Genomic DNA, 26,583 nt, shown 5'->3' with positions numbered 1-26,583 from the left:
GCTGGGGCCAGGGATCGAACCACTCACCCTGTGGTCCAGGGACAACTGCCTTTACCAACTGAGCTACAGCCGCCACCAATTAGCAAATGAAATAATTTTTAAATTTAAATATTCTAACTGACCTAAAACAGGAAAAGCTTATTCTGATTTAATGTCAGACAGTGAGAAAAAAGTTTGTGTGTTTTTAAACAGTGTATGTAAAAATCTGGTTTTAACTGTATATTATAATATCAGAAACATAAACAGTTTAAGCTAATTAGGCTAAGAGGAGTATGGTTTGTTATATATTATATGAAATTAGAGACAACATTGAAAGTTAAAGTAACCTAATGATAGAGGTATGGATTTGACAAGCGTTTGCTTGTTTAAAATGTTTTTGTTTGGGCCTTTTTCTGGAATAGTACCAAGTATATGTACGAAATGACTACAAATGGTAATACATAATAAGAAATAAAAAGTTAACTACTCATTAACCTTGAAAGAAAATATGAAAAAATGTGAGCTTAATATAAGTGCAAATTGACAAAAACTTTCAGAAGTTTTTAAGCTATAAGCTGCTGGTCTGAATAAAAAAGGCCATCAGAGTTAGAAAAAGTTGGTCCAGTTGAAAGCACTGTGGAGGTCGAACACTTCAAACTGCACACGTGTGGTTCATATACAACATCGCAAACACACCAACATTGAAAGTAAGAACATCTCTGGCTTATGAATTCAACATTTTGGCATTCTACATGAACAATACTGCCCGCATCAGGCACCAAAGTGAGCCACATTTAAAATGGTTTTCATCTCCTGGCAACAAGGTGTATTGACAATTACAGCTCTGTTAGTGATGTCAAATAAAACAGAAATATGTGCAGAAGCTACAGGGTTTCATTAATGTTACCCATGGTATTGTGAACATAAAGCAAATGTTACAAAAATATACAGAGCTCCAGAAAAGCCAAAATGATGAGTTGGCCTGTTTGAGGACCTTTTCTTCATGTTATACCCCACCCAGAGAGAGAGAGAGAGAGAGAGAGAGAGAGAGAGAGAGAGAGAGAGAGAGAGCACGCTGTCAAATTGAGGGCCATGCCCCCTGTGTATGTATCAAAAATAAAACTTTGTTGAATGAATTAAGGCACATTATGAGTATTCTGTAAGTATATTGCACTAACGTTTTGATTATTTTATCAGTGTAATGCCAATTGTCTTTTTCTGCTGTAAGAGATAATCATCACAACTTAAAACTGACTGTGTCTGTTAAAAATCAGTTACCTCTATTGTTTCCTTTGCGGCCCCATAAGTTGGGGAAAATGTTTGGGAATAATTCAAGGAATCGGGTAATAGAGACATTACTCTTACTATAAAGACAAGATGTAATTTCAAGGACTTATGATTCTAGCTGCTCCCTCGTGCCATTACCATGGCTATTAGCCGTCAGCCCTTAAGCTAGGAATCACGATACAATCAAATATAAGGTTTTTGGAATTTTGCCAACTGTTAACGAGGTGGTTTTATTTGTGTTGGTTATCATTTATTGGACAAACATGTGTAACACGACGTTGATAATCTTAAATGACAACACTCAGCGCCGTTTTGTGTGGAGTATGCTAGCTTCCTAACTGCCTTGCTAAAAACACTAGATCAGGAGGACCAAATGTTTTAGCATTAACATCTTTAACATTAAGCTAAAGACGTGTATGGCGTCCATCAGCAGTTATCTATAAAAAGCATTAAGATTCAAAGTTACACCAATTGTTGCTCATACGTTTGTGTCAAGGTATTGGTAGTAACCATAGATACGCAGTGGCTAAGTTAAGCACTGTACACATGACGATATAGCGATGTAACAAATATTGTTGCCATGCCACCAGGTTGAATAACTTTAGCTATTATTATTATTTACACAACGTGGCAACAAACACAACATCATCCTCACTTAAATTTAGTTTAAAAAAGTGTAGCCAATGTTTACTGTTGCTGTATCCGTAGCTTACCTAGTAGAGCAGATGAGGCTTCGGTAGTCGCGTGCCCGGCGCGTCACCCTGCTCCGCCCAATGACTAGCAACTCGCATCCAATCCACTGCAAGAGAGGAAGAAGGCTTGTTTTTGAAAATATTGGCGCTTGTCGTGGTGTCTCTGACCGTGTAAGCTATACTGGCGAATTGTATTTTTATAAATCGAGGTACTTGTTTATAAACAGCAAACATAACCTTTTTCGTCGAAATGAGAGATAGCCATTTGTGACCAAAGGTAAGATACGATCACTCGGTGCAGTCGACGCGATGAGAACAATGCTAACCGTTGGTGATTGTGATAGCTAACGTAGCTAGCAGGCGTTAGGCAACCCTGGCCTTTTTGTGACCCAGGAAGCACTAACAACTAAGATTTATATGTATTATGTCGTTAATAACTTCCATTGACATTGGACTGGTAGATTTAACGGTTAGGTTTTGGGGACAAATTGCCACCCAGCTACTGTATGGGTTTCCTTGTAACGTGATCTAGATTTTAAACATACTAGCCTAACTAGTCATCATAATAGGACTAAATGCAGAGCTGTTGCACCTCACAGCCACAATACAGAAAGCCAGTGGTTACACTGATGATTACACAACCTGTACTAATAATATTATTTATCACCTGCAATGCCAATAGGGGTTGAAATAACATCCTGTTAACTAAATTAGTCAAGTCAGTTCTATTTATATAGCCCATAGTCACAAATTTGCCACAGTGGATTATGCAGTACGTACAGTATACGAGGTGTTTTCTCTCTGTTTCTGTATGTGTCTTAGTATATGTTTATCAGAATGTTATTAGAAATTACAGTGGAAAATGTAGTTAACACCTATGTATTTGTTTTACAGCAACACTTGAGTTACTGCAGAGGGACCACAATGGCAAGTAATGTGTGCAGCCACGTAAAGGTGGTTGTTCGGGTGAGGCCAGCCAATGACACTGAGAAGCGTGAAAACTGTAGAAATGTGGTCCAGGTAGTTGATAACCACATGCTCATATTTGACCCCAAAGAGGAGGACATGCCGTGTTTTGGGTCACAAAGGGTACGAAACAGAAACATCAACAAGAGAGCGAACAAAGACCTTAAGTTTGTTTTTGACCATGTGTTTGGCCAGAATTCCACCCAAGTGGACATATTTGAAAATACAACTAAAGGAGTCCTGGATGGTGTGATGAATGGATTTAACTGCACAGGTAATAAATGAATACAACCTTTGTGTTACTGTTTGGCAATGCTAACATGTTCACCATAATCAGCTTGAAATGTTGTGTCAGTGTTGTGTTTGCACTTGTTTACACTGCTGCCAATTGGCCAAAACATCTGTTGCTGCAGGTTAACAATACAACTGCAGTGTCCACTAATTGTAAAGAAAGTCAACTTAGAAATTATTAACCCATTTGCTAAACGATTCTGCATTACGACAAAACAACACAAATCACAGAAAAATAATTTGGACACATCAGTGCTTTGATTTGATTTTTGCAGAAATCCATTGCAGAGACTGGTAATGTTTAAATAATTTAATTAAGGTTGGATGTCTTCTGCTGCTGTATATTCACCATATTTGTTGTTGCTATGCTGTATATACTGTACTCTGTATATTGTGTATATATACTGTATATTGCTTATTGTAATTGTTTTTGGGACCTACCTTTTTAAACACAAGAGTTTGAACCTCTGATTTAATGCAACACACTATATACTGGATGTATTGTATGTTTTTTATGCTTAACACTGCGGTAGTTGTTCTTCACTAAATTATACTATGTATTTCCAAAATTTAGAATTTTTAAAATGTTTAATTCAGTAGAGTTTAAGACTTGTCATTTACGTTGTGATAGTATAGGATTATGTCTTCTAGGCCATGTTCAAATCTATCTTGATTATAACATCCACTTTTTGTATTAGGAACAGCTATTCTGGGCTCTAATTCATAAAAAATATATTTTTCATGCCTGCCCTATTTACATGCCATGACAGCATATGGTTGTAGTTTTTACTGTCGCTTCTAATAAGTTTTCTTTATTGTAGTGTTTGCCTATGGTGCTACTGGAGCAGGCAAGACACATACCATGTTAGGCTCACAAAATGAACCTGGGGTCATGTATCGCACCATGAAAGAGCTGTACAAACGCATGGATGATGCCAAGGAGGAGAAAGAGTTTGCTGTTGCATTCTCATATCTTGAGGTTAACCATTTAATCTTTTTATTTTTAGTAATAAAAAGTTTCTGCAGTAGTGCAGAACCTGTTAATTGTGTGAAAATAGTTTTCAGGTTTTGATTTATAAGCTTTTATCTAAAGGAATTGCAACAGTAACTGTTAACGGCCATGTTTAAAGCGGATATTTCTTTTGCTCTTGTTTTTCTGTATATTATATTTTAATAAGGCTTTAGATTAGGTATCCTTTACAGAGACTTAACATTTATATTGGCACTATAGTCATCTTGTTTCTTTGTTTATAGGTTTACAATGAACAGATCAGAGACTTGCTGGCTAACGGAGGGCCTCTCGCAGTGAGGGAGGACAGTTCTAAGGGAGTGGTTGTTCAAGGCCTTACACTACATCAGGTTAGTGTCAGCTTGTATTATACAAACTCCCCCATAGCATTGTGGACCCCATTTAAATCTAAATAGTAGTATTTCCATTACAGTCAAATTGTTATTGTTGATCTAAAATAAATATCCCTCCATTGTTTTTCCAATACACTATGTAATGTTTTTGTTAAAAATTATATTTGTAAACAAATGATGAAAAATGGGGTGCCCTTTATAATATATTAATCGAAATACTGTTGTTATATTGTTATAAAAGCACTTTCTATTTTGAGATGCTATCGCCAATAGTTTACGGAAGAGGAATAATCTATATAGTTTGTGAAAACCTGTTAAAATTAGTGTATAACAATGGTAAGTGTATACAAACGTAATAAGTCAGACAAATAATATTCCGTAGTTACTAGTTACTTCCCCTCTCTTAAAAAATGAATGTTGTATGCAATAAAAGTATTTAATTAAATGTAGTATGCGTTTTCATGTAGCTCAGAAAATGATCCATAGTACATGGTAAATAGTCGCTTATATAGCGCTTTTATCCAAAGTGCTCTACAATGTTGCTTCCCATTCACCCATTCACACACACACTCACACACCGATGGCGGTGGCTGCCATGCAAGGTGCTCACCTGACCCACCGGGAGCAACTTGGGGTTCAGTGTCTTGCCCAAGGACACTTCGACTTGTAGCCGGGAGCGGGGATTGAACCACTGATTGAACCATGGTCAACTGCCTTACCAACTGAGCTACAGCCGCAGTGGTTGTTAGTTTTTTGTTAGTTTCTTTTACATTGTCTAAATACTGTTAAATATTCCTGGTTTACATATTTAAACTATTTACCATTTAATAATGAGCTATTAGTCTATCATGCTGCTGTTGTAGAGTGGAGTTATACTTTTGTGGTTCCAATTATTCTCTTTTGTTGTTTCTGTACAGCCTAAATCTGCAGAGCATATTCTTGAGGCTTTGGATTCTGGCAATCGAAACAGGACACAGCACCCCACTGATATGAATGCCACCTCTTCCCGGTCCCATGCCGTATTTCAGGTATTTAAGCACAATCTTATTTTTTAAAAAGGGAATATTACATGTAAATGCAAACTGTCAAATTTCAAATAGTAGGGCATGATAACTTTTTTGGTCATTATAAATTTACACTTTTGTATTTTTCTCTACCAGATATATTTGAGACAGCAAGATAAAACTGCCAGCCTCAATCCTAATGTCTGTGTTGCCAAAATGAGCTTGATTGATTTGGCAGGCTCAGAGAGAGCAAGTGCCACCAATGCCAAGGGAGCACGTTTGCGAGAAGGTGCTAACATTAATCGCTCACTGCTTGCTCTAGGAAATGTTATCAATGCTCTTGCTGACCCTAAGGTACGTTTATATTGCCCTACATATGATGTATATACTGTAGATAATCTAACTTTGTGGTCTCGCTTTAGATATTAACCACAATTTGTGTTTGCTGGTAGCAGTCTCTCACTTGTGTCAGCTGGACGTTTAGATTAGTGATCTGTTAACATTAGACCAGTGTAGTATGCTTGCTCTTTTTTTGAATGCAGAGAAAACACTTTCTGGTTATTAAAGACAGCTGTGCACAGTAGCACCTGTCATACTGTATAAATCAAACAAAGTGTTTGGATAACTAGGAAAAAACTAAATGCTACATTTAGATTCACAGTCTAATAAAAAGCGGAAAACATTTTCATTAGAAATTTTTTTAAATAAAACTTTGATAAGGCTTTACAAATAAGGTAAATCCAGCGGAATTGAAGTATTAAGTTGTAAAATACACAGAACAGTGAAGGAATCGATAAATAATTGATGTTAAAAATTCATACATACAGCAACTGTTTTAATTTTTACAAATATAATCTGCTTGAAAGTTAAATATTTTGCATTTAATGTTGTTGTTTTATGTTTGTATTTTTACATTATCTGTACATTTGGAAATGTTTCACCGTGGTCATAAGATTATTATGCTTATTGTTAAATGTTAACCACAAGTTTCCATATGAAATAGAGAGCCTGGGAAGTGGAACGTCAACTGAGTATTTAGGTATTATTTCATTCCAGTTGCATACATTAACCTGTCAAGCAGTCTTCTCATTTTACACACCAGTCTCAAGAGACAAGGCGCAAGCAGCTCACATGCATTTAGGAAGTGGTGTGCAACTGGACCACAGTCATGTTGAAATGTGATGCTTCTTCAACATGTTGTCACTCTTGGGATAAAACGGTGTTCTTAAAAGATACTGTGCAGTTGGTATTATATCCTTCCCACCATTCTTGAGTGTTGCAGATGCACACTCTAATAGAGTTTGATCTGCTTAGGCTACAGCGCCTACCACTAATCCTCACTCCTTCCCCACCCTTTCCCTATGGTTATGGTGCTCCAGTGTTTACAATTGGCAGACAAGGAATTCATGTTGTGGCCATTGTTTACAGAAAAGAATGTCCCCACTTGTGTCCCGGCTGACATGCCATTCGTTTGAGTGAGAAGAATGTCTGTTGCTTCTGTTTGGGTTGTTCAGTATGTCATCTTCATGCTATGCTGCACAGAGGTTTTTGTTGTAAGTTGTTTGCCTTAGGCAATGTCCAAACTAATGCAGATAGATTTTACGACGCATCCATTCTCTTCATGTTAGCCTTCAATCCACACAAAGGCAGTGTTTTTCACCCATAACTATGGAACTTAATGGACGTTTTATTGCTTACCAGTGTGAACATTTTCATATGTAACGTTTTTTGCACCAATGTCAGGATGCAAACTTCCTTTCACTCTGATCACTTAATTTGTATTTAGATAGTAAAATATATTGGGTCTCTATCCATACCAGCCCTGATTTGCTGGTAACTTTGGTTGACAAGAAACATATACAATCTGCATTTTATCCTCATGCATTTTTTTTTTTTTTAAACCAACAAACAAAAAGACACGGCTGATATAACTTGAGTTTTTGTACTGTGTGGTCTGCTATCTTGAAAACCAGTGAAGGTGATTATAGAGAGTAGAAGATGATCACAGGTGCTACATGGTCACATAAAAAATCACTACCTCTTTTGTCTGTGTAAGCTTTTTATTGAATATTTTTAATAAGGCAAAAAATTAAACTTCATTATAAAAGCCTTATAATGGAAGTGGAAATTTTAATTAGGACAGCATTACATCAAGGTTTATGTTGTATGTATGCATGTATTGCATATGAAAGTGTAGCACTAAGTGAAGCTGCAGACCTCCCATTCACACGCCAGTGCATGTCTTACCATATAAAGCTGTACTGACTCTGTGACAAGTCGTCCCAAACCAATGAAATCAAAACAAACATTTGACTTTAGTGAAATGTTGTTTGCTTTTACATACCGAGTTTTCTTGACAAAATACAATTGTGCACCTCTTCTTAAAGATTTTGGCACACAACTCCCAGTACTTTATTTTCAAATCCAGATGTAGGGATTTTTCCAGGGAGAAGTGAAGACACAGCTGTCAGCTCCAAAATAGATAATTCTACACTACTTTGTAACTTAACTTTAATGTGACTTTCAGCAATCTCAATGCCCACGAAATTGTGACTCACCTAACCAACTGTAGTATATCTAATCCCCTTATTACAGACTGAGCTGTTATCACAGACCAGTTGCAGAAAGACTTCAGGCAAGTCTTGTGAAAGGATGTCCCTATTGTAACTCTAAAATGAAAATTCCATTCGGAATTTTTTCCCCTGTTAGGTTTATTGATCTCCAACAAATAGTGTAGCATGACTAAGTTTCTCTTGTGGAGCTTGTCCAGATAGAGAATTCATGTTAAGGCTCACCCCACATTTATGCTCCTCTGTATACCACAGCAATAAGTCTTGTTTTTTGCTTGTTTTTTCTTTAAATTTGATTTCTGTCATAATTGACAGACGTGGTGGATTTCCATATTATTTTTTTCCTCACACCTTTTCTAATGCAAGTAAACACGTTCAAATGTAAAGGGCTTCATATTTATTTGTGCACACCAAAAATCTAAAATGACTTTTTTTCGGGGGAGGACTAATGTAAACTTATCTTGTTTGTTTCAGAATAAGAAAGCTCACATACCATACAGGGACAGCAAGCTAACAAGATTGCTAAAAGACTCACTTGGAGGCAACTGCAGAACTGTTATGATTGCCAATATTAGCCCGTCATCTAAATCATATGATGATACCCACAACACACTTAAATATGCCAACAGGGCCAAGGAGATCAAGTCCTCGGTTAGTATTGAAACAATTTTGTTTTATGGTTGTTAATTCTAATAAAAGTGCAGTGATTTTGCGACTATAAATATGTAAATTCCTTTTAAATCATTAATATTTTTATTTCTCTACTCTTACCAGTTGAAGAGTAATGTTGTTAGCCTGGACAGTCACATTGGCCAGTATGCCGTCATATGTGAGAAGCAACGGCAAGAGGTAACATGAAAAGCATAATCTGCTTAAAAATTCAGATATTCATACTTGTTTCTGACTGACATTTCAATATTCTGCTGCATTTCTAAAGATTCTACAGCTAAAGCAGAAACTAAAAGAATATGAAGAGAGGAACGTGGTGCCTGGGGATTTTTCTAATACAATCTCCTCCCGAAATCAAGCAGAGTTCAAAAGGTAAGCACATACACGTAGGATGTCAATAACTCTTTATATTGTATACCTTGTAATTGGACAACCAAACTTTAGCGATTATTATTATTATACAATTACACAATTAAAAAAACTTAGTAATGGATGTATGTTGTATCAGCTCAGCAAGTACCTTTTTCAAACATGTTAGTATTGAAATAACAATGGCTTAATTTCACATTCTCCAGATGCATGATTATCTGCTGACAGTGAAAACCAGTACTTTATTATGGCACATTAAAGAGGGCGCTTGTAAATTAACCTTGCAGACTAGACCGTTTAGTATATAAGACTCATGGGGTGTGGATTCTCAGTGACAGTAGCAGAGCTAACATCATAGAGTCATCTACCTGTCACTTGCTTAATCTTCATCTCACTTACAACAATAATTAACTTTGACTTCATTCACTATGCAACTTCACTATTCACTTTGCAACTATATCTTCTTCCCGGCCCAAAAGATGTATTCTTATTGTTTTATAGCAGAGTGGAGTATTCAGTCTAGGTCACTGTATATTGGTAAATGGTAAATGATTTGCCTAAATGTGGATGATTTCCCTATCACTGATTGCTGTGACTGCAAAACTGTGTATAGATACTTTTTTTTTTTTTACTTTTTACCTATTCAGTATCCTGAAGTTCAAATGTAGATTTTAGTTAGGAGCATTTTAAACTTTGCACCATGATGCACCAGCAGAATGTTGCAAAAATAGAAGCGAGTAGAAACAAAGCTAAACCTTTTTTAACCTAAAGCAATTTTGCACATATTCCCCAGTAGCACACAATATAATTGTGGGTATCATTAGGTGGAAATGGAAAACAGTTGCTGGAACTTGTTTTGTTGCGTGTTTGTGGTGTCATGCAAGTGGAGTTTTTGAAAACCTAGCTACCCAGAGTGTACTAAAAAACAAAGAGTTCATATTGAAGCCATAGCTTCTAAATTGCTTTAAAAAAAAAAAAAAAACAATAACTGCAACCAAATGTTTCTAGCATTATTTATTACTTCTCCAAGAACAGCGTCCACTTAGGGATGTTGGTTAGCTTCAACCTAATAGGCATAGGGTTAAGTTTCAATCCCCTTACAGATGTAAGGGGATGTAAACTTAACCCTATCAAATAAAAATTCACATTTAGCTAGTACAAATGTTATTAAATTATGAAAAGTAAAAAGATATGGGTGAAGAGTTTATTTAAAAAGTTATACTAAAATAAAAATGATATCTGCAAAAGTTTGCACCCTCTTGATAAATGAATCAAAGCTAACTTTAATTTCTGATGAAAGAACATTTGTGCTTGCTGAATGTGAATTAAATATTACACTCAGTGACCACTGTATTACAGTAGGTACATCTGTTTAATCTAATGCAATCCAATACTGCAGCTCTGCCATCAATTCTTCTTTTACAAGGTTATAATTTCTCAGTTAATTTGAAACTGTCAGAAAGGTGATTATTCTATTTTCAGTTTATTATTGAGGTCATAGTGTGTGGTGCAATCGTACTGGAGTGCATTATAAAAAGTTGTTCTAATTTTTTTACCACCCTATTTAAAATGAATGAGGCGGCTAAGTAGTAGTTTTTAAGTTTATGATCAGCTTTTTGTAAACTACAAACTCTGAGTTTCCCTTTTTAGGCTTTTTAAACTCACAGTTCAATTTTAACATCAGTTTTGTAAACCTGCTTCTCGAAATACCCCTCTGTTTTCCAGTAAAAGTTCCATTTCCAGTGGAAATAGAACTTAATACTGTTTCATAAGAACTTCAATGACAGCGGCTGTTTATTTTCTAAGAATACATTTCTATATATTTTTTTTAATTTAAACTGCAATTTCATACACGCACATATCCAAGTAAGTAATCTCTGCAGCATACCAATATTTATATACACACACCCTTCCTGAACTTTTCTCTACATTCACTTCTGACCCGTGCTATATTCAGAGGATCTGCAGGGAGAAGCAGGATACTAAAATATTGATGAATGGTGTATCTGTAATTAATTGAATGTTCAGTCAAATTTAAGGAAATGAAAGCATTCTTCTAGTTTCAAATAAGTAATAGCCCTTTTTATAATGTGAAGCACTACCATAATTATTTGTATATATTTGTCCTAATCTGTATATGTTATATTCCAAAACATTACAATGGCTAAAGACTGCTGTTTTTCAATCCAGCTGTCATATCAGAGACTGTTTTACCTCTTGGATTATTAATTAAACTGTTGTGCATTGCGGAACAAGATTAGGATCTGCTGGTGTTGCTGTTTTTTAAATTTTTAATTTGTTTATTTGTTTGAAACGTGGTTTATACCATCCCTATTTTTGATTACTGGATAGCCTCTCTTTTGATTTCAATTATATTTACAGATTTCTTTTGAATAAATCACATTACCTACATCCCATCTAATTGTCTTTAAGTAATACAGTGGCTTCAGTTGGGGTATATGGGTCGAGGGCGGGGTACACAGAAAAGCTGAATGAGTCTCACTCCCACACATTTCATTCACTGGCATCAGAATTCACAACTCACACAGTGAGAGGCTCTGAATAGAGGCTGCACGCTTCTCACACTATTAAAAATTCAGCAGTCTAGCAAGGCCACGACGTCTCCTACGTCACTGGAGTTGCATTCAAGAGTGCAGTCACATTTCAGCGACAGCTCTCCAGTCTTATTTACCTGCCTGCCCCTCGTGTCTCTCCTCCTGCTTTAACTCAGCACAGCCACTGGCATCCAGTCTGGATATCACCTCAACTCTGTTCCAGGAATATATATATCATAATTCATATAGCTAAGATTATCTTTCTGGCGGAGTTCAAACTAAATTGGCATCTTGTTAAAATTTTAGCTTATGATTAAAGTCTAACTACATGACTTATAATATTCTATTTATAATAATTGACTCAAGCCTAAAAGCATCATTATTCGTGGTAAATACTCGCATGAATCAAGTAAATATTTGATGTAGCTAACCGCATACTAATGTCTTTAAATTGGTTGAAATGTGTTAATAAAGCTATTAAATACGTTATGACCTTTGTAGGATGTGTTAAGTACTTTAACAAGTGGGCTGTAAGCGCTCTTGGAATAGCAATAAATAACATTTGGTCCTTAAATGTGGAATGGCAAACTCTAATCACATCTGGCTTCAATCCCTGTGGTGATTATGATGTTTTGTTGGATAGCATTATACTAAAATGTGTTTCTAATATTCTATCTCCTCCATGTATCTGAAACAGAGTTGACATAAAAATCCACACACACTTTTTAGTGTAAAGCAATAGTCAAAGACTAATTTACACCTCTTTTACGGTTACTTTTACAGTAACTGAGCATTGCAGTATTTGTCATAAGACTATTGTAATTGGCTTAATGTAATTTCTAAGAAGTTGAGAATACAATAACTAACTCTTTATTTTGATACAGTTTAAATAGCTAAAGTCACTCTTTAGACCATTTGTATTACTTTGACACAGTAAACCCTTTTAGTGTAAAAGTTGTAATATTTAAACATCAATCTTCTCTCTCTTTAGGGTGTCAGAGGCGCTGCAGAGAATTTTTTCAAGCCGGGCCCAAATCAGGAGAGAACAGCTGGATCTGGAGAGACAACTGAAGGAGAATGAGCTGCGCCAGCGCTATAGTGAGGAAGACAACCTGCAGGTCCAATATTTCTGTGCCAAAGAAAAGACTGAGAAGGTAGCTGATGCTTACGCTGCTATCCACAGATTCCATCATCCCCGCAGAAAAACAGCTGCTGAGTCATCATTTTACTTCTCTGTTCTCTATAGTTGTCTTACCCTCTCATTTACGCCACTACAGGACAGGGTCACTGCTCCCCGGTTCCAGTGTTTTCCTTGCCAGTTGAATCCCAGTATTAGTTCCATCTGTACATATCATTGAAAGTATAAGTGATACCCCAGGAATGTGTGGTACCAAACTTTGGCAAATGATATTCTTTGATTCCAAAACAAGCCAAACTGTGGGAACAATTTTCTAGAGAAAAATCATTCAACTGCTTGCATTTTTAAAAAAAAATCTTCAATCTCAGATCTTAAGATGGGTTGTTTAAAATGTATCCAGTGGTGAATTCTTGACAAATGCAACATTTAGGAGAAATCTGTATTGCCAAACTGGAGACTGTTTACCATATTGTCTGATGCTGTTATAGACTTAAACAGTTAATGATGTGTCATAGTAAAAGTTTTTTTTTTTTTTTAAATGGACAGTTCATAATATCGCATAAATTATGTTTTGTTGTTGTCACTTTTAATAGGCCACTTGTAAGCATGAACGGAAGATTGCCAGCTTACGCGCCCAGCAGCAACACATTTGCAAACGTTTGAAGGAGGCACAAACTTGTTTCCTTGACAATGATTGCTGGCTACATCGTGTTGAAAATGAGATTAAGTTGCTCAAGTCGAATGACCAGACCTCTGAGGTAAGTAGAACTTACTGACCCTTTCATGTGCACTGGCGCTGAAAAACCCCTTACAAACATGCAAAGGGGTTATTGTAATTGATAATGATTTTTCTAATTGAAATTGTGTAAACACAATGCATTTTTTTTTATAACATTGAAAATGGAGAATAGAATTTGGCCATAGAAGTAACCTGTAGGTAAGTTGTCTAGCTAGGATGAAATGGGTTGAGTAATTTGAGATAATGTATGAAGACGAATAAGCATAATTAGATATATGGAAAAACTTGACAACATGGGTTACATCCTTCAAAACTCATTGCATGGTGTTTTTTGTTTGTTTATTTTGGAAGGTAGGCTGTGTCTCCACTGGTGTCGTGACTGTCTTTGTTTTCTTCCCATCTGTTCTCACAGTAATTAGAACCGTGCTCATTTTATTTCTTCAGCTCACTCGTGGATCACTGAAGAGAATAAATCAATACCCTTTACTCATCCCTCACACAGCAGCCAGTTACCTAAAACCATGTCCATGTTTTTTTTTTTCTTTTTTTTTTTCTTTCTTCTTCTTTATCCTTTCTTCCAGGAACTGACCCAGAACTATGACGCACCCACCGCTTAAATGTTCTCTCTGCTGTTGTTTCGTAGTTTCTTTACGTCAGAGTTTTTCCCTCCTCTCCCTAAGCCTGAGCAGACAGCTTTTCTGATGAAACATGGATGAAAACAGAACTTTGCATGTTATCTCGAGTATCTCTGCCCCAACCACCTTTTGTTTCTTCTAATTCTGTACATTGGATTGCTAATTCAATAATGTGTTATGTTAGAAGCTATTGTATCATTTGTGCCCTATGACCTCACTACTTCTTTTGTTCAGATCTTAGAGAAGGACCTACATCGTCACAGACTGGAACTGCAGGTAAATGACCTCGAACAGCACATCAAGCAAATAGTTAAACTCACTGCACTCCAGGATCAGGAGAACAAGCGCATGCAGAAGTAGGTTGACAAAACTATTACGAATCTCCATTAAATTCAGTCATTCATTGCAGCTGAAGAAGCTGCACTAACCTGTGCTTTTTCCGAAAAAATGTTTAAAAATAATTTCTCTGTTGCATCCCAGGATGGTGAACATCTTGTTGCCAGCTTATAGTCGGCAGTACTCTGCATTGCATGGAGCTGGGCTAGTCAAAGTAGTAGATGAGCTGGAGAACCATGAGCTTGGACAGCTTGTGTTGAGAGAGAGAGGCGTGGTCTGGGCTGACCAGGAAGGAGTAGAGCAGAAGCTGAAAGGCGAAGTGACTGGAGTGGAATCGCAGGAGGAAAATCGGGCGGGAAACATGCTCCTCAATGAGTTGGCACCTGTGCTGTCTTTCTCACATTTGCTATACCATCAGAGTAGCCCCTGCAGTAAGTCATCATACTCTATTCCTTTTTCTCTTGTTCTTTATTCAGCACATGTGTAGATATTTGGTTTTAATTGCAAAACTACTCAATGATGAGAAAGTTTTGTTGAGCATCTAAGTATTTCGATTATTCTCTTAAATATCAGAAAAAAAAAGAAAAATGTCATCACACATTGTCACAGCACACAAAGTAATGTGTTAAAAACTTCAAGAACCTGCTGATTTTGTTTAAAGCAATTATAAATTGAATACAGGTGTATGCAATATTGACAAAAAGTATATTTAGATGTTTATTGCGATTTTATCGTTTGAAACTTTCTCAACTGCTTGTATTGAAGTGTTATTGAATGCATTTGTTATCTCTGGCCATTTGTTTGTCTTTTCTTGTTGGGAACTTTTTTAGAATGAGTTTGCTGTGTGGTTTTGTGCTGGTACCTTGCCTGGTTTAGGCCAGTTGTCCACAGCCAACTCCCAAAGTTTTCATGTTCCTTGAATTCTGTGCGGTGGTTAATTCATAGATGGTGGAAAAAAGTTGGCATCTGTAAAGGAACATGTGGTGTTTCGAACCCAAGCCATTTCCATGCAGGTGAGAGGTCTAGGTCTACGTCTAGCAATTAAGCCTAACAGGTTTCAAGGCTGGTGATGTCTGTATGTGGAGTCCTGGACTGTTTATGCACAAATTGTTAACTTCAGTCATTCATTTTTAGAGAGCTGTGCTAGTTTGATTTGTGGTCCAGTCACCATGTAAACCTATATTAGCAAACTGCATGGACTCTCAGTATCTGCCTACTAAACTGCATGATGCATTGGATGTGTGGACTCTCACATTGTGTTACTTTTTGCAGTGTATTGCATAGTCAGTGTCAGGTTGGACATTGTTAAATCAACAATTATGATGATTACATCATCAACATGTAGGACACCCCTACTTTCCAGTAAATATTTTTGAATAAAGTTAAGTTTTTGATTTTTCTTTCTTTTCTTTTCTTTTTTCCTTTTTCCCACACTTCTGTAGTGTGGTGGGACTAAAATTTTAGTTTCAAGACGTGAAAGCTGTAATATCAGATTTAAAGCCTGGAAGTATTTGTGTGGTGTCCTATAAGTAGTTCAGTTAGACTCTGTATTTGGCGTTTGTCCAGGTTTAGTGTGTATTATGGAACCCGTGAAACAGCACAGTTAATTTTTAACTGTCATCTTTGCATGATCCAGCAGCACCAGTCCCTCGTGACGTATAAACCATGACAGACAGTGGAGCATGAACCAAAGATGGCCAACAATACTCAATTACTGTGATGGTGTCAGTCATTTGTCAGAGAATAAACCCTGCACCTGTCCATCTGTTCCACAGCTGGCTTGTTTCAAAGTATATTACATTTAGTACTTATTTAAAAGTGTTAAAATCACTGCAGAGATACAAGTGTTTTTTGTTTGTTTGTTTGTTTCTCTTCACATTTTTGCTCAGTGGAACATGCTTTGGCTTTAGCTTGAGACATTTCGTTTTAGTTTATTTCACACCCTCAGATTCTTCCCCTAGAAATGATTAGACTGTTATCATTTCTAACTGGTAAAATGTGTATAGAGTCTGTACACTCAAAACCCATTGAATTGCCTCTTTTTAAGGGTCAGATAAGGTAAGAGTTAAAATCTTTTCAAACATTTAATGGTAATATAACATTTTATTATAGGACACCACATAATGAGGCCACTAGCAGATTTTCAAGCTTTCTGTGTTGTAATTTGTCATTATGGTGATTCTTCTTGAACCTCTCTAATTTTGTAATTTTCAGGTGCAGAGGGGCACACAAAAAGAACATTATTGTGCAAAGCTGCTCCGTCACCAAAAGGTAAATGTACCTTCTCCATCTTACCCCGCATACTTGTTAATCTCTCCTACCACTCATTCACCTTGTCACCTTTCACTCAACTCAATCCGTTACATTAATGCAAACACACTTTAAAAGACCGTGCTACATTTTATTAAAGCAGACCACACCAATCATAAAGTTGTTTTTAATGGGCCATATAAATTTAAAATTGTTCTGTGTAAACCTATATTTCACTTTGCTATGTTGCTGAACATGTTTTTAGCAGTTTAGCCAAAAATGACTTGTTCAGAGTAGTAAAATACACAATAAAGATCAGACATGTAATATAATTTGATTTATAGCTGTGGCGCAGACATGTTCTCCCAGCCAAAATGTAATAATGAAATGATGTGATTACTCACAACCAGTTTTATAGAGGAAAAACTGAACATCGGGAGCCCTCTGGGAAATGTAACACAAAAACCTTTGTGAAATATTGCAGTTCAAATTGGCGATAATGATATTTACTGCAGGTGGTCTACTATGAAATACTGTGGGAAATGTAACTTTTAAAGAAAATGTTTCTGCCAGATGACCAGAGTTTCTTGCGTAGAAATGAAATATGAAAGCACCAGGGAGTTTGTCACCACTGCGATTAAACCTCGCTGCAGCCTATTACAATAAGTGAAATTTAAAATATTAAATTTTTTCGCTTTTTGTAGATTCTGTCTTTCTAGGTTTCCTGTTGCTTTTTCTGTTTGGTCATTTATTGTTATTCACTCATAAATTTGTTTTATTTTGAGGTTTGTTTGTTTTTTGTTTTTTTGTCTTGGCCAATACCTCTGTGGTCATCTGTCTGCACGTGTCAGCATTTGGACATGCTCCCATTTATTACTATGGTGAGGTTTTATTTTTTTACAAAAAATATATGTGTGTGTATATATATATATATATATATATATATATATATATATATATATATATATATATATATATATATATATATATATATATATATATATATATATATATATATATATATATATATATATATATATATATATATATATATATATATGAAATACCTTCATTTAGTTTAATGCTTTGTTTGACACAATCATCTTAAAATAAATACTCTGTAATGAATACAATTTGAGGAAAAAATATAAATTCCTGTTACTGACAACAAAATTACCCTTGTTGCAGCACGTTTTCAACTATTTTAAAGTCACAGCATGTATCCATTTGTAATAGACTACATACCAAGCCCTTTCAGGCTTAATAGAAACTAACTACTATATCTAATACTAATATCACTTTGTGTTTGTTGATGTATATGTATGTATACGTACACACACATACAATAGTTTTAAATATTGTGCAGCATTTCAGCCATCTAAAATAGAGAAGGTTTTGGGATAGCACGGATGCTTAGTAAATACGGCTTTTATTTGTCTTTTAGACAAACAGCTCTGGTCTCATACTAACACTGTTTGGCGGTCCCTTTCTGCTTCCTCAGCTCTACTCAGCTCTTAATGATAGTCACTGCAGCATGTTATGAGAAATGGCTCCACCCTGCAGCTTGCAAAGCCAATCAAATCTCACCAGTTTTAGAAAGGGTTGGGGATTTGAAAGAGCTTTAACTCTTTGTGGGCTGTTTAATAATAACAAATCACACAATAATGAACACTTTAAAGGGAATTTTCAGCATTTTGCAGTTTAGTGTTAATTATTACATGTCGACACATGCATTTATTAACGGCGTCACAATTTTTCATTCAGTTCTCTTATGCTCACTTTATACTGTTATGTTTGTTTCCTTTCAGTCTTCTGCCCTTCATTTCTCTTTTTCTACCGTATGTTTTTGCTGTTCCTTTTGCTCAAAATGTCTGTTATTCTCTCTTTTTCCCCTCATTCCACCTTTCTTTCTCCTCTACCTTCAAATGTTTTCTGTCTGTCTAGCATCTAACCCTCCCAATCCCTCTTGAGCTTCATTCATGAAAATGCAGATCCACAGCAGGGCAGGAAAAAACGTCAACAGACGTAAACTCCTCTGCTCCACCAACCAGAAAAGGCGCACTATAAAAAACACACAGCAGCAACCAGGCGACCCTAATTCAGTGCAGCCTCCACCAGAAATAGCAACTCATGCATGTATTAATCCCCTACAAGCCAAAAATATGTGATTGAAGAAAGTCTGCTGCCATTTATTGCTAGGGACAACTCCTCTGCCACAGAAAATGGATATTTATCACCATATGACTCACATTTTCTAAATATTGCATTTTGATATTAGGGTGGTGACAGTCAGTTACCTTTGCATTTAACCTTCGCTTTTCCTTTCTGTGTAGGTATTTTCCATTTTGGCCTTTATATGTATGCGCGTGTCTGTTGTCCAGCTACAAAATTCATGGCTAGAAAATTGTAATCATAGTCTGCCAATGCTCAATTCCTTTAGTAACAATTCTCTATCTTACAAAGAATTTGTGGCTGTGAACAGACACCAGTTTGCAATGTAATCTTGTCTTGTTGTAGCATAGCTAACACATTTTATGAATTTATAGAGGAAGTTTTCACAATAGCAATCTCTGAGCAAGCTCATTCTCATTCAAGCAAATTCTCACACAATATCTAAGCAAAACTTAAAAATTGTAATGGAAAGAATATAGGGTATACACATTTAGCCTGTCACTGCCCATTTTTCCCCTATCAAAAGAAAATACGTATCATAAACTTATAGTCTGTGGAATTAGTCTGTTGTGGGCACAATAGCACACAAGCTGCAGGCTCTGTCACTTTTTCTCACCAGATTAAAAAGATTTGCATTTCTGGTGTAAATATATTTAAATTTTTTTAATTACATGAAGACCCAGTCATCAGTAAAGCATTTGTCATGCATAAGAAGGAAAAAAAATACGATTAACATTTGAATAATGGATAACAAAACATTCCACCTAAAAAGTTGTTGAAAGCTCCCAGTAGCTGTTTAGCATGTATAGCTATGTTGCAACCTACCTGAAGTACTAATATAAGAATGGAAGATGGCGCTACATTTTCATCGCTGTTGCTACAATTCTGCGTCTATCGTAAGGCCAAACTAAATGCCATTTGTAACACAATGAAATAAAGAATAGAGCATAATAAGAAACAACACATTTTCTATCATCTTATGATCTATATTGTTATATCGTTGAGCCCTATATATATCTTTTACAGTGCACATTTCCTCTGTTCACATGATAATTTCCAAGGCTGTTAGCACTTAAAATTCCTAAGTTATGTTTTATTTAAAGTTCATTTTGTTGGGTAGGAATGCATGTCACAGTTCCATTTTGACATTGTTAAATTTATGTGTAAAGAGGGCACAGTAATGTTTAATTGCCTTGCACCATGCACAATATCTCCAACACTACTTATCACACTTTGATGTAACTTAAGGGAACCATCCATCTCATTTCTCTGTTGTGACATTTTTTAAATTGCACTGTTTAGCCTAAGGCTGGTACTTCAGCGTTTATTACTGATTACTGATTGAGAACGGGGGCCAGCATCATTTGGGGAGCAATGTGTTTACTGTGGCTCTGCTTACTTTTTGAAGTGCTTTGATTTGCTTTCACTTTCAGTGCCCTTAATTAAACAAAGCACTGATAAATGGATTTCAGAGATGGCTTGTTACAGATACTGACATCTGAAAAGAAAGTCTAAAAGTAACATATGATGACTTGTTCTTAATAGATTCTCAAGGACCAGTATTGAGGTGGTCCAAACGCTTGAATATAACCTGACAAAGCATTGAACAAACATGCAAAAAGTAACATTTAGTTGCTTAGTGTAAGTCTAGTTACAGCATGAAGTTAATAGAGAAACTGTCACAATCTTCTGTCATATGAGCCAAGGTTTTTAAGTTGGTACATATTTAAAAGGTGTGCGTTTATTTATGTTGTATGACATTTAAAAAATTAATTTTATAGCTACTTTGTATATATTTTATTAACTGTTAATACATTTTTAAGGTAACGGAAATCAGACAAAAACGAGTCAGGAACCACCTCTCAAAAAGCCCATCAGGAGAAATCTGGCTGCGTCACTACCATCACAAAGTCCCCGGACCAAGGCGAAGGCTCACGTCTTTGAGGAGGGCATGTTCCCATTCCAGTGCACACCAGAACCTGCTCAAAAGACTGTTCATTCCCTGCCGCCAAGCTCCTGCAGTTCCATGGATCCGAACGTGACGTTTGAAGTTCTGGACAATGATGATCAAGCTGCAAGTAATGCAACCATCATAATAGGCAGTGGAAGTCCTTGTCAACCATCGAAGTCCATAGACATTTTGGGTCCCAGCCAGCTAATCGATCCTGCAAGGATCAACGAGGGAAACCAAATTCTCAATAAAAGGTGAAAAAATATCTAAACTTTTCTTTTGATTTTTCGGATTTAACTGTGTATTTATTAGTAGTGTAATATTTGCTTAACTTGAATTTTACTGGGTATTTCAATCTTTTTCAAGAGCAATCTGGCGAATATAGTGGCAGTACAGTTTCTGACAAACATGAAACATGCACTATTTCTTTTAGATAAGCACAAGGTACCTGTTTGTATCAATATGTGACACTCAGGGTTTCGCATTCTCTAATTGGTTAGACAGGCACACCTCATTCAAACACCTGAGGGTAACATCTTCTCACCACTGCTAGTGTGGTTCTGTACGTCTGTGCCACTGGAGGCATTGACAGCACCTTCCTACAATAAGATATGGAGCATATCTACTAAAAAACAGTATTCAAAAAAAGTGACATACTGTGGTTTTAAATACACTAACAAATTTAAAAGATATTACATCAACAAAGTTTATATTTTATAAAACAAAACTTTGCTTAGAATAACAGTAAAGGCAGAGAATCATTTTCCAGGCTTTAAGGGAATTCCTCTAAATCCTAATCGTTCACATCTGCTCTTTGCACAAACTACAGTTTCCCCAAAATACTTTTTAGCCAGTCCACAAAAAAGGCCAGCGGGGGACAGTTTAAATCTTTGATGCCTGACTTTCTGTCAATTTACTAAACATACTTCATATGATTTCAGAAAATATTTTATACCCTCGTATATTTTATAGATAAAAGTACAAGTCAATTTCAAGGCTGGCTTCTAATCCGCATTACGATTATCTTGAATCTCTCAGCAACAATGTAGTGAAGACTTTTTCTATGTTATTTATCAAGGATTGCATCGATACACCCACATACTACCTACTGCACTCCTGTGGTCACTTTAAAATTTATTGCTACAAGAGGGTACACTTCTCGCCACATAAACAGGAAATGTGGTAAGAGACCTAAGGATTCCCTCTTCTTTATGGGAACTGAAACACCAAATAAAATATTGCTATGATGGCAGAAACCACAACTCACATAACATCACAATCTACCTGTAGACATACATTTTTATATATCAAGTCCAGGGGGGAAACTTGCACCAGCTGCCACAATGTATCAGAACCACTTTCCTGCTTCCTGATAACGTAACAGCTTATTCTAATGTCCATTTTCCAGCGATCAAGACTGAGAAAATGTTTTTTGGCAACCCCTTTGTTTTAAGCATAACTAGACCAGGGAGCAATATTGGCATCATTGTAAATCCTGCTATATGACATATGAAGCAGTTCGATGGAAACAAAGTGGAAACTGGTGCAAATATGTCGTTAGTTCTTAACTTGTTTTCCTTGCTATTCATTGATGCAATCAGAATTTGCGTCTGTAGGTTTTTCTCTGCCCGGCCTAGTCCTTCTTCTCCTTGCGCTGAAAAGGCTATTCTTTGCTTTTTTGTTTGTTTGTTTGTTTGTTTGTTTGTTTTTTGTTTATATGTATTATAATTTTTTAAATAAATTGCACCTTTACTTTTTATCTTTTAACTTCTAAGAACACAAAGTCCTCACACGTAAACTTATCATAACTTATTTTGCTTTAGAAATTGGTGTAGCTATTATGTCACTAATGCTAATCTTGCAAAATATTTTGGAACGTTATTATTTCCATGAGTTAAGAAAAACTTCTCTTTTATCGATTCAGTAACTAAAACTAAATGCATCTCTACAAATAATTATTTTTAAATGTTACAAATCTTAAAAAATTATTCCTCTGACTGCTGACTAAAAGTTTTGAAGCAACTGAAGAATTCTTTGTAAAGGATGCTCAGTCTGGATGGTAACCAAACCATTCAAAAGTGGTAAATCCCTCAAAACCTATTCAAAACAAGACGGAGACCCAAATGCAAATAGTATCAGTATTCATGTTTCCAGACTGGAACGTTGGGCTAAGAGCTTAAGTCAGCTGAGCTGAGGGGTGCCTTGAACCAAAGTGATGTTGACAGTTTTAACTGTTGTGTTTGGAAGCAATTCAAAAAACAGTAGTACCATTAAAACAAATGTAGAGGCCTGGCTGAGTGACAAATCTGTAGGGTTAATTACTACATAAAAAAAGTGACACCATTCAGGAGGTTAACACCCTGATACTTCATTTTTAGATGCTGCCAGCATCATTCTCAAATCAATATGTGATGTAGTATGTGTGTACTACGGTTTATTAGTTGGAAACTTTCATCAGTTATCTGGTTGTTAGGTTCACATCTGCTGACATGAGGTTTTATCAATCGATTTTGAGCTACAAACTGATTATATTACGATACTGAGCTAGAATCTGTAAAATTTTAAACTTAATGATATTAATGTAAGGAAGGATGACTACTGGCCAGTGTTCACATGTGTATTAGAGAAACAAAGACTGGAACACCAAAATATATATATTTTTAATTGACTTTGAATTCACTCATTTACACACACTCACACACTCACACTGATGACAGTGGCTGCTGTGCTCACCTGACCCACCGGGAGCAACATGGGGTTCAGTATCTTGCCCAGGGACATTATTGCACATAACCAGGTGGGACCAGGAGTCCATGGATGACTGTTAAATTTTTTTAAGAGAAAAAAACACATTTTCTGAATGAGTGTTCATTAAATATAAGCCCAGATTTGTCTACGCATAGTTTTTACAATAGTTTTTTCTTTGTCCAAACAGCAGAGATGTCAGTAACATGAATATTTGTTCTACAGACAACAGATCTCATCTCTACAAGAGGTGAGAAGGGCCAAATCAACCTACATGGACATGACGTCCGCTGCACAAGGAAAGCGTAAATTTAACCGGTAATATGCCACTGCCTTTTTGTCTCATACTCATGTTAGTCTTCCTATTATATACTGGCATTAAAATGAACACTCTGCTTAAAGTTATTTATAACTATTTGAAGCTGTAGTAAAGCAGAACTGAAATACTAAATTACAAAAATACTAAATTAAGAGCCAGTTTTGACCAAAACTAAGATAATCCAGTTACAGATGATGAGCTTTTCTGTTGTATTTAATTATGTTTTCTATTTTCCGTGTGTTTTCCCTGTTTCCCTGCCTTCGCTGCATCAGCATCAAAGAAGAGTTAACACAAGGTTTCTCTGCACCGAAACGTATTAAAAAAGACCCCTCAGTGGCCCGGAGACCACTCAGAGTGCATCGGTTTGCTGGTAAGTGTTGACCGAGATGCATTCCCAGACTAAAATAAAAATTCCTAAATCATCATAAAAATGAACAATGCATAAATAGTTGAATGTTGACATTAAATCTGGAACTAGCAACATAAGCAGTATTATTATTCATTCAGTCCTCTTAATGGTAAATTATTTAACCTTTACTTATTTACCAGTTGTCTAATTCTCAGTGGATTCTGGAGTAATTTACTTCATAAACCTGTTATCCAAAGATCAGTAACATCAGATGATAAATGTAGAAACGTTCCTAAATGTAAGGTGCCTATTGTTAACAATAGCGCACCAAGTTGAGCAAGTTAATAATCTTTTAAACAACAGATATTTCAGGCAAGGCAGGAAACGGGAGCTAGTTTGTTGGAGATGCTGCTTAATAATAAGCCTGAAGTGCATTTATTCAGAGTAGGGCTGAACAATTAATCATTTTAAATGGATATTGCGATTTTTAAAACACAAAAGCTTTATTATTATTTATTTTTTACGCTAGAATAATAAGAGAAATAGGCTTCGCATGCAGATGTCTGCCCTCGCATTCCTGCAGAGGAAGACACAAATAAGTTTAATGGCACTGCTGCTGATCATTGTGAAAATGGTCTCTGCAGAAGCAAATCCCAATGTCGAAGAGCAAGAAACTGCACTAGTGTCGATCGTTTGAATACATTGTGGTTTTAAAGAAGAGAATGAACTTCAGAAACAGGTGCTGAAGCGACAATGCAGGTAGCACCCAAGTCCTTCTGCGTTTAAAAAAGCCCCACTGACTGTGTTTGACCAGGTAGTAATAAAAATATATTTGTTAATGTGACGTTAAAATGCTGCTTGGGTCATTTGAACCAGGCATCATCTGACATGCATCTGTGGCCAAAGTGTATGAAAGCATCAATTCAAGAACTTCACTTCAAGGTTTCCATGTCCGTGTTCTGGAGAGCATTACTGTCAGCCTGAGAGAGAGGCTACGCAAGTTAGCTGCAAACATTATGAGCTTGTGTTTGTGTTGTTTTTATTTTTTCTATGCCAGCTAACACTTGAACACAGAAAAGGGGGGTGCGGGGACTACAGTAGAGTAGAGAGATGGAGGGATGGTGGGTAGCAAAAAAAGTCATTTATAGCTTGTTTGCACTGAGTAATACAGAAGTGAAACGTGAAAAAAAATCACATTAGTTGCATCATTGCTCTAAAAAATGTGGAACTAAATAATTTTTCTGCCCTAATTGAAAGCTATTTTGATTTAAGTGCAGGTTTGTTTGTGATATTATTCCACGCTTGGTTTCCATGTCCTAGGTTCAGAGGAGAATAAGCCTCGGAGAGTTGTGAGGAGCATTTCTGAAGGAAATCTGACCCTCCTTGAACCCCAGAAATCCAAGTCCATTTTCTATAAGACGTCCCAACAGTTCAAACGAGTGACCAAGCGGACGTAACATAACATGGTGTTCAAGTTAAACTTGGCCTTTATGGATATTTAAGCTCTCTACACTTTTCTGGCCACATTCACCTTTTAAAAATATAAACTCAACACAACTTTTCAAGTACTCAAATGACATTTAGTTTGCTTAATGCAAATTTTCAATTAAGCCTCACATTGAAGGAAAGTTTTACTTGACTACAAAACAAGTAAATCATTGTATAGTTAGTCTGTGTTTAGCATAGTCTTTATAATTTTATAATTAATTATATAGATTTTTATCATTTCTAAGCCTACCTTTGAATTTTATTTTTCAAAACATGGGCAAGTTGGGCAAGACACTGAACCCCAAGTTGCTCCCAGTCGGTCAGATGAGCACCTTGCATGGCAGCCACCGCCACTGGTGTTTGAATGCAACATTGTAAAGCCCTTTGGATAAAAGCTATATAAGCAGCCATTTTCCATCAATTTTTTTATTCAATGATTGTTGTTGTTGGTACCAGGGCAGCTAATATAAAAACCTGTGTCTGCAAAAAGGAAAACGAAACTTCCATACAGAAAAGTTTGCATCATTATTTTTCTCTTGTACAGTTAACATGGTGTTACAGATGTTTCATAATAAAACTCCTTGTATTGTAACATAATTTGTTGCTGTTTCCTTTTGGATAAATACATTTTGTGATTGATACTAGACGATACGTATCCAAAACCATGTTCATGTTTTCATAAAGCATAAATAAACTCAGTGTAAAATACTCTTTTCC

General features: G+C 36.1%; 2 protein-coding genes across 3 annotated transcripts in view; one reads left to right on the top strand and one right to left on the bottom strand.

Annotated features, from left to right (window-relative positions):
- Positions 1–2,084, bottom strand: part of mettl15 (methyltransferase 15, mitochondrial 12S rRNA N4-cytidine) — a 50,503-nt gene extending 48,419 nt beyond the window's left edge. The window contains exon 1 of the mRNA XM_067496299.1: positions 1,980–2,084. The gene's annotated coding sequence lies outside the window, so the exon portion shown is untranslated. The remainder of the gene's footprint in view (positions 1–1,979) is intronic.
- kif18a (kinesin family member 18A) lies at positions 2,081–26,583 on the top strand. Of its 2 annotated transcripts, XM_067496297.1 has the most exons (19): positions 2,081–2,235; positions 2,853–3,198; positions 4,037–4,194; positions 4,470–4,574; positions 5,495–5,605; positions 5,738–5,935; positions 8,626–8,802; positions 8,926–9,000; positions 9,089–9,192; positions 12,736–12,898; positions 13,476–13,640; positions 14,491–14,612; positions 14,737–15,023; positions 16,807–16,863; positions 17,694–17,723; positions 20,838–21,219; positions 23,936–24,028; positions 24,302–24,399; positions 25,699–26,583. In XM_067496297.1, exons 2-19 carry the CDS (start codon positions 2,883–2,885, stop codon positions 25,833–25,835), a joined length of 2,778 nt encoding a protein of 925 aa, XP_067352398.1. In that variant the 5' UTR covers positions 2,081–2,235; positions 2,853–2,882; the 3' UTR covers positions 25,836–26,583. The 2 variants fall into 2 exon arrangements, with proteins under 2 accessions (XP_067352398.1, XP_067352399.1); XM_067496298.1 differs by lacking the exon at positions 17,694–17,723 and having other exon boundaries at positions 25,699–26,582.

This window comes from Channa argus, chromosome 2 (genome assembly GCF_033026475.1).
Source record: "Channa argus isolate prfri chromosome 2, Channa argus male v1.0, whole genome shotgun sequence".
Taxonomy (NCBI): Eukaryota; Metazoa; Chordata; class Actinopteri; order Anabantiformes; family Channidae; genus Channa; species Channa argus.
This window is presented reverse-complemented; position numbering and strand designations above follow the sequence as displayed.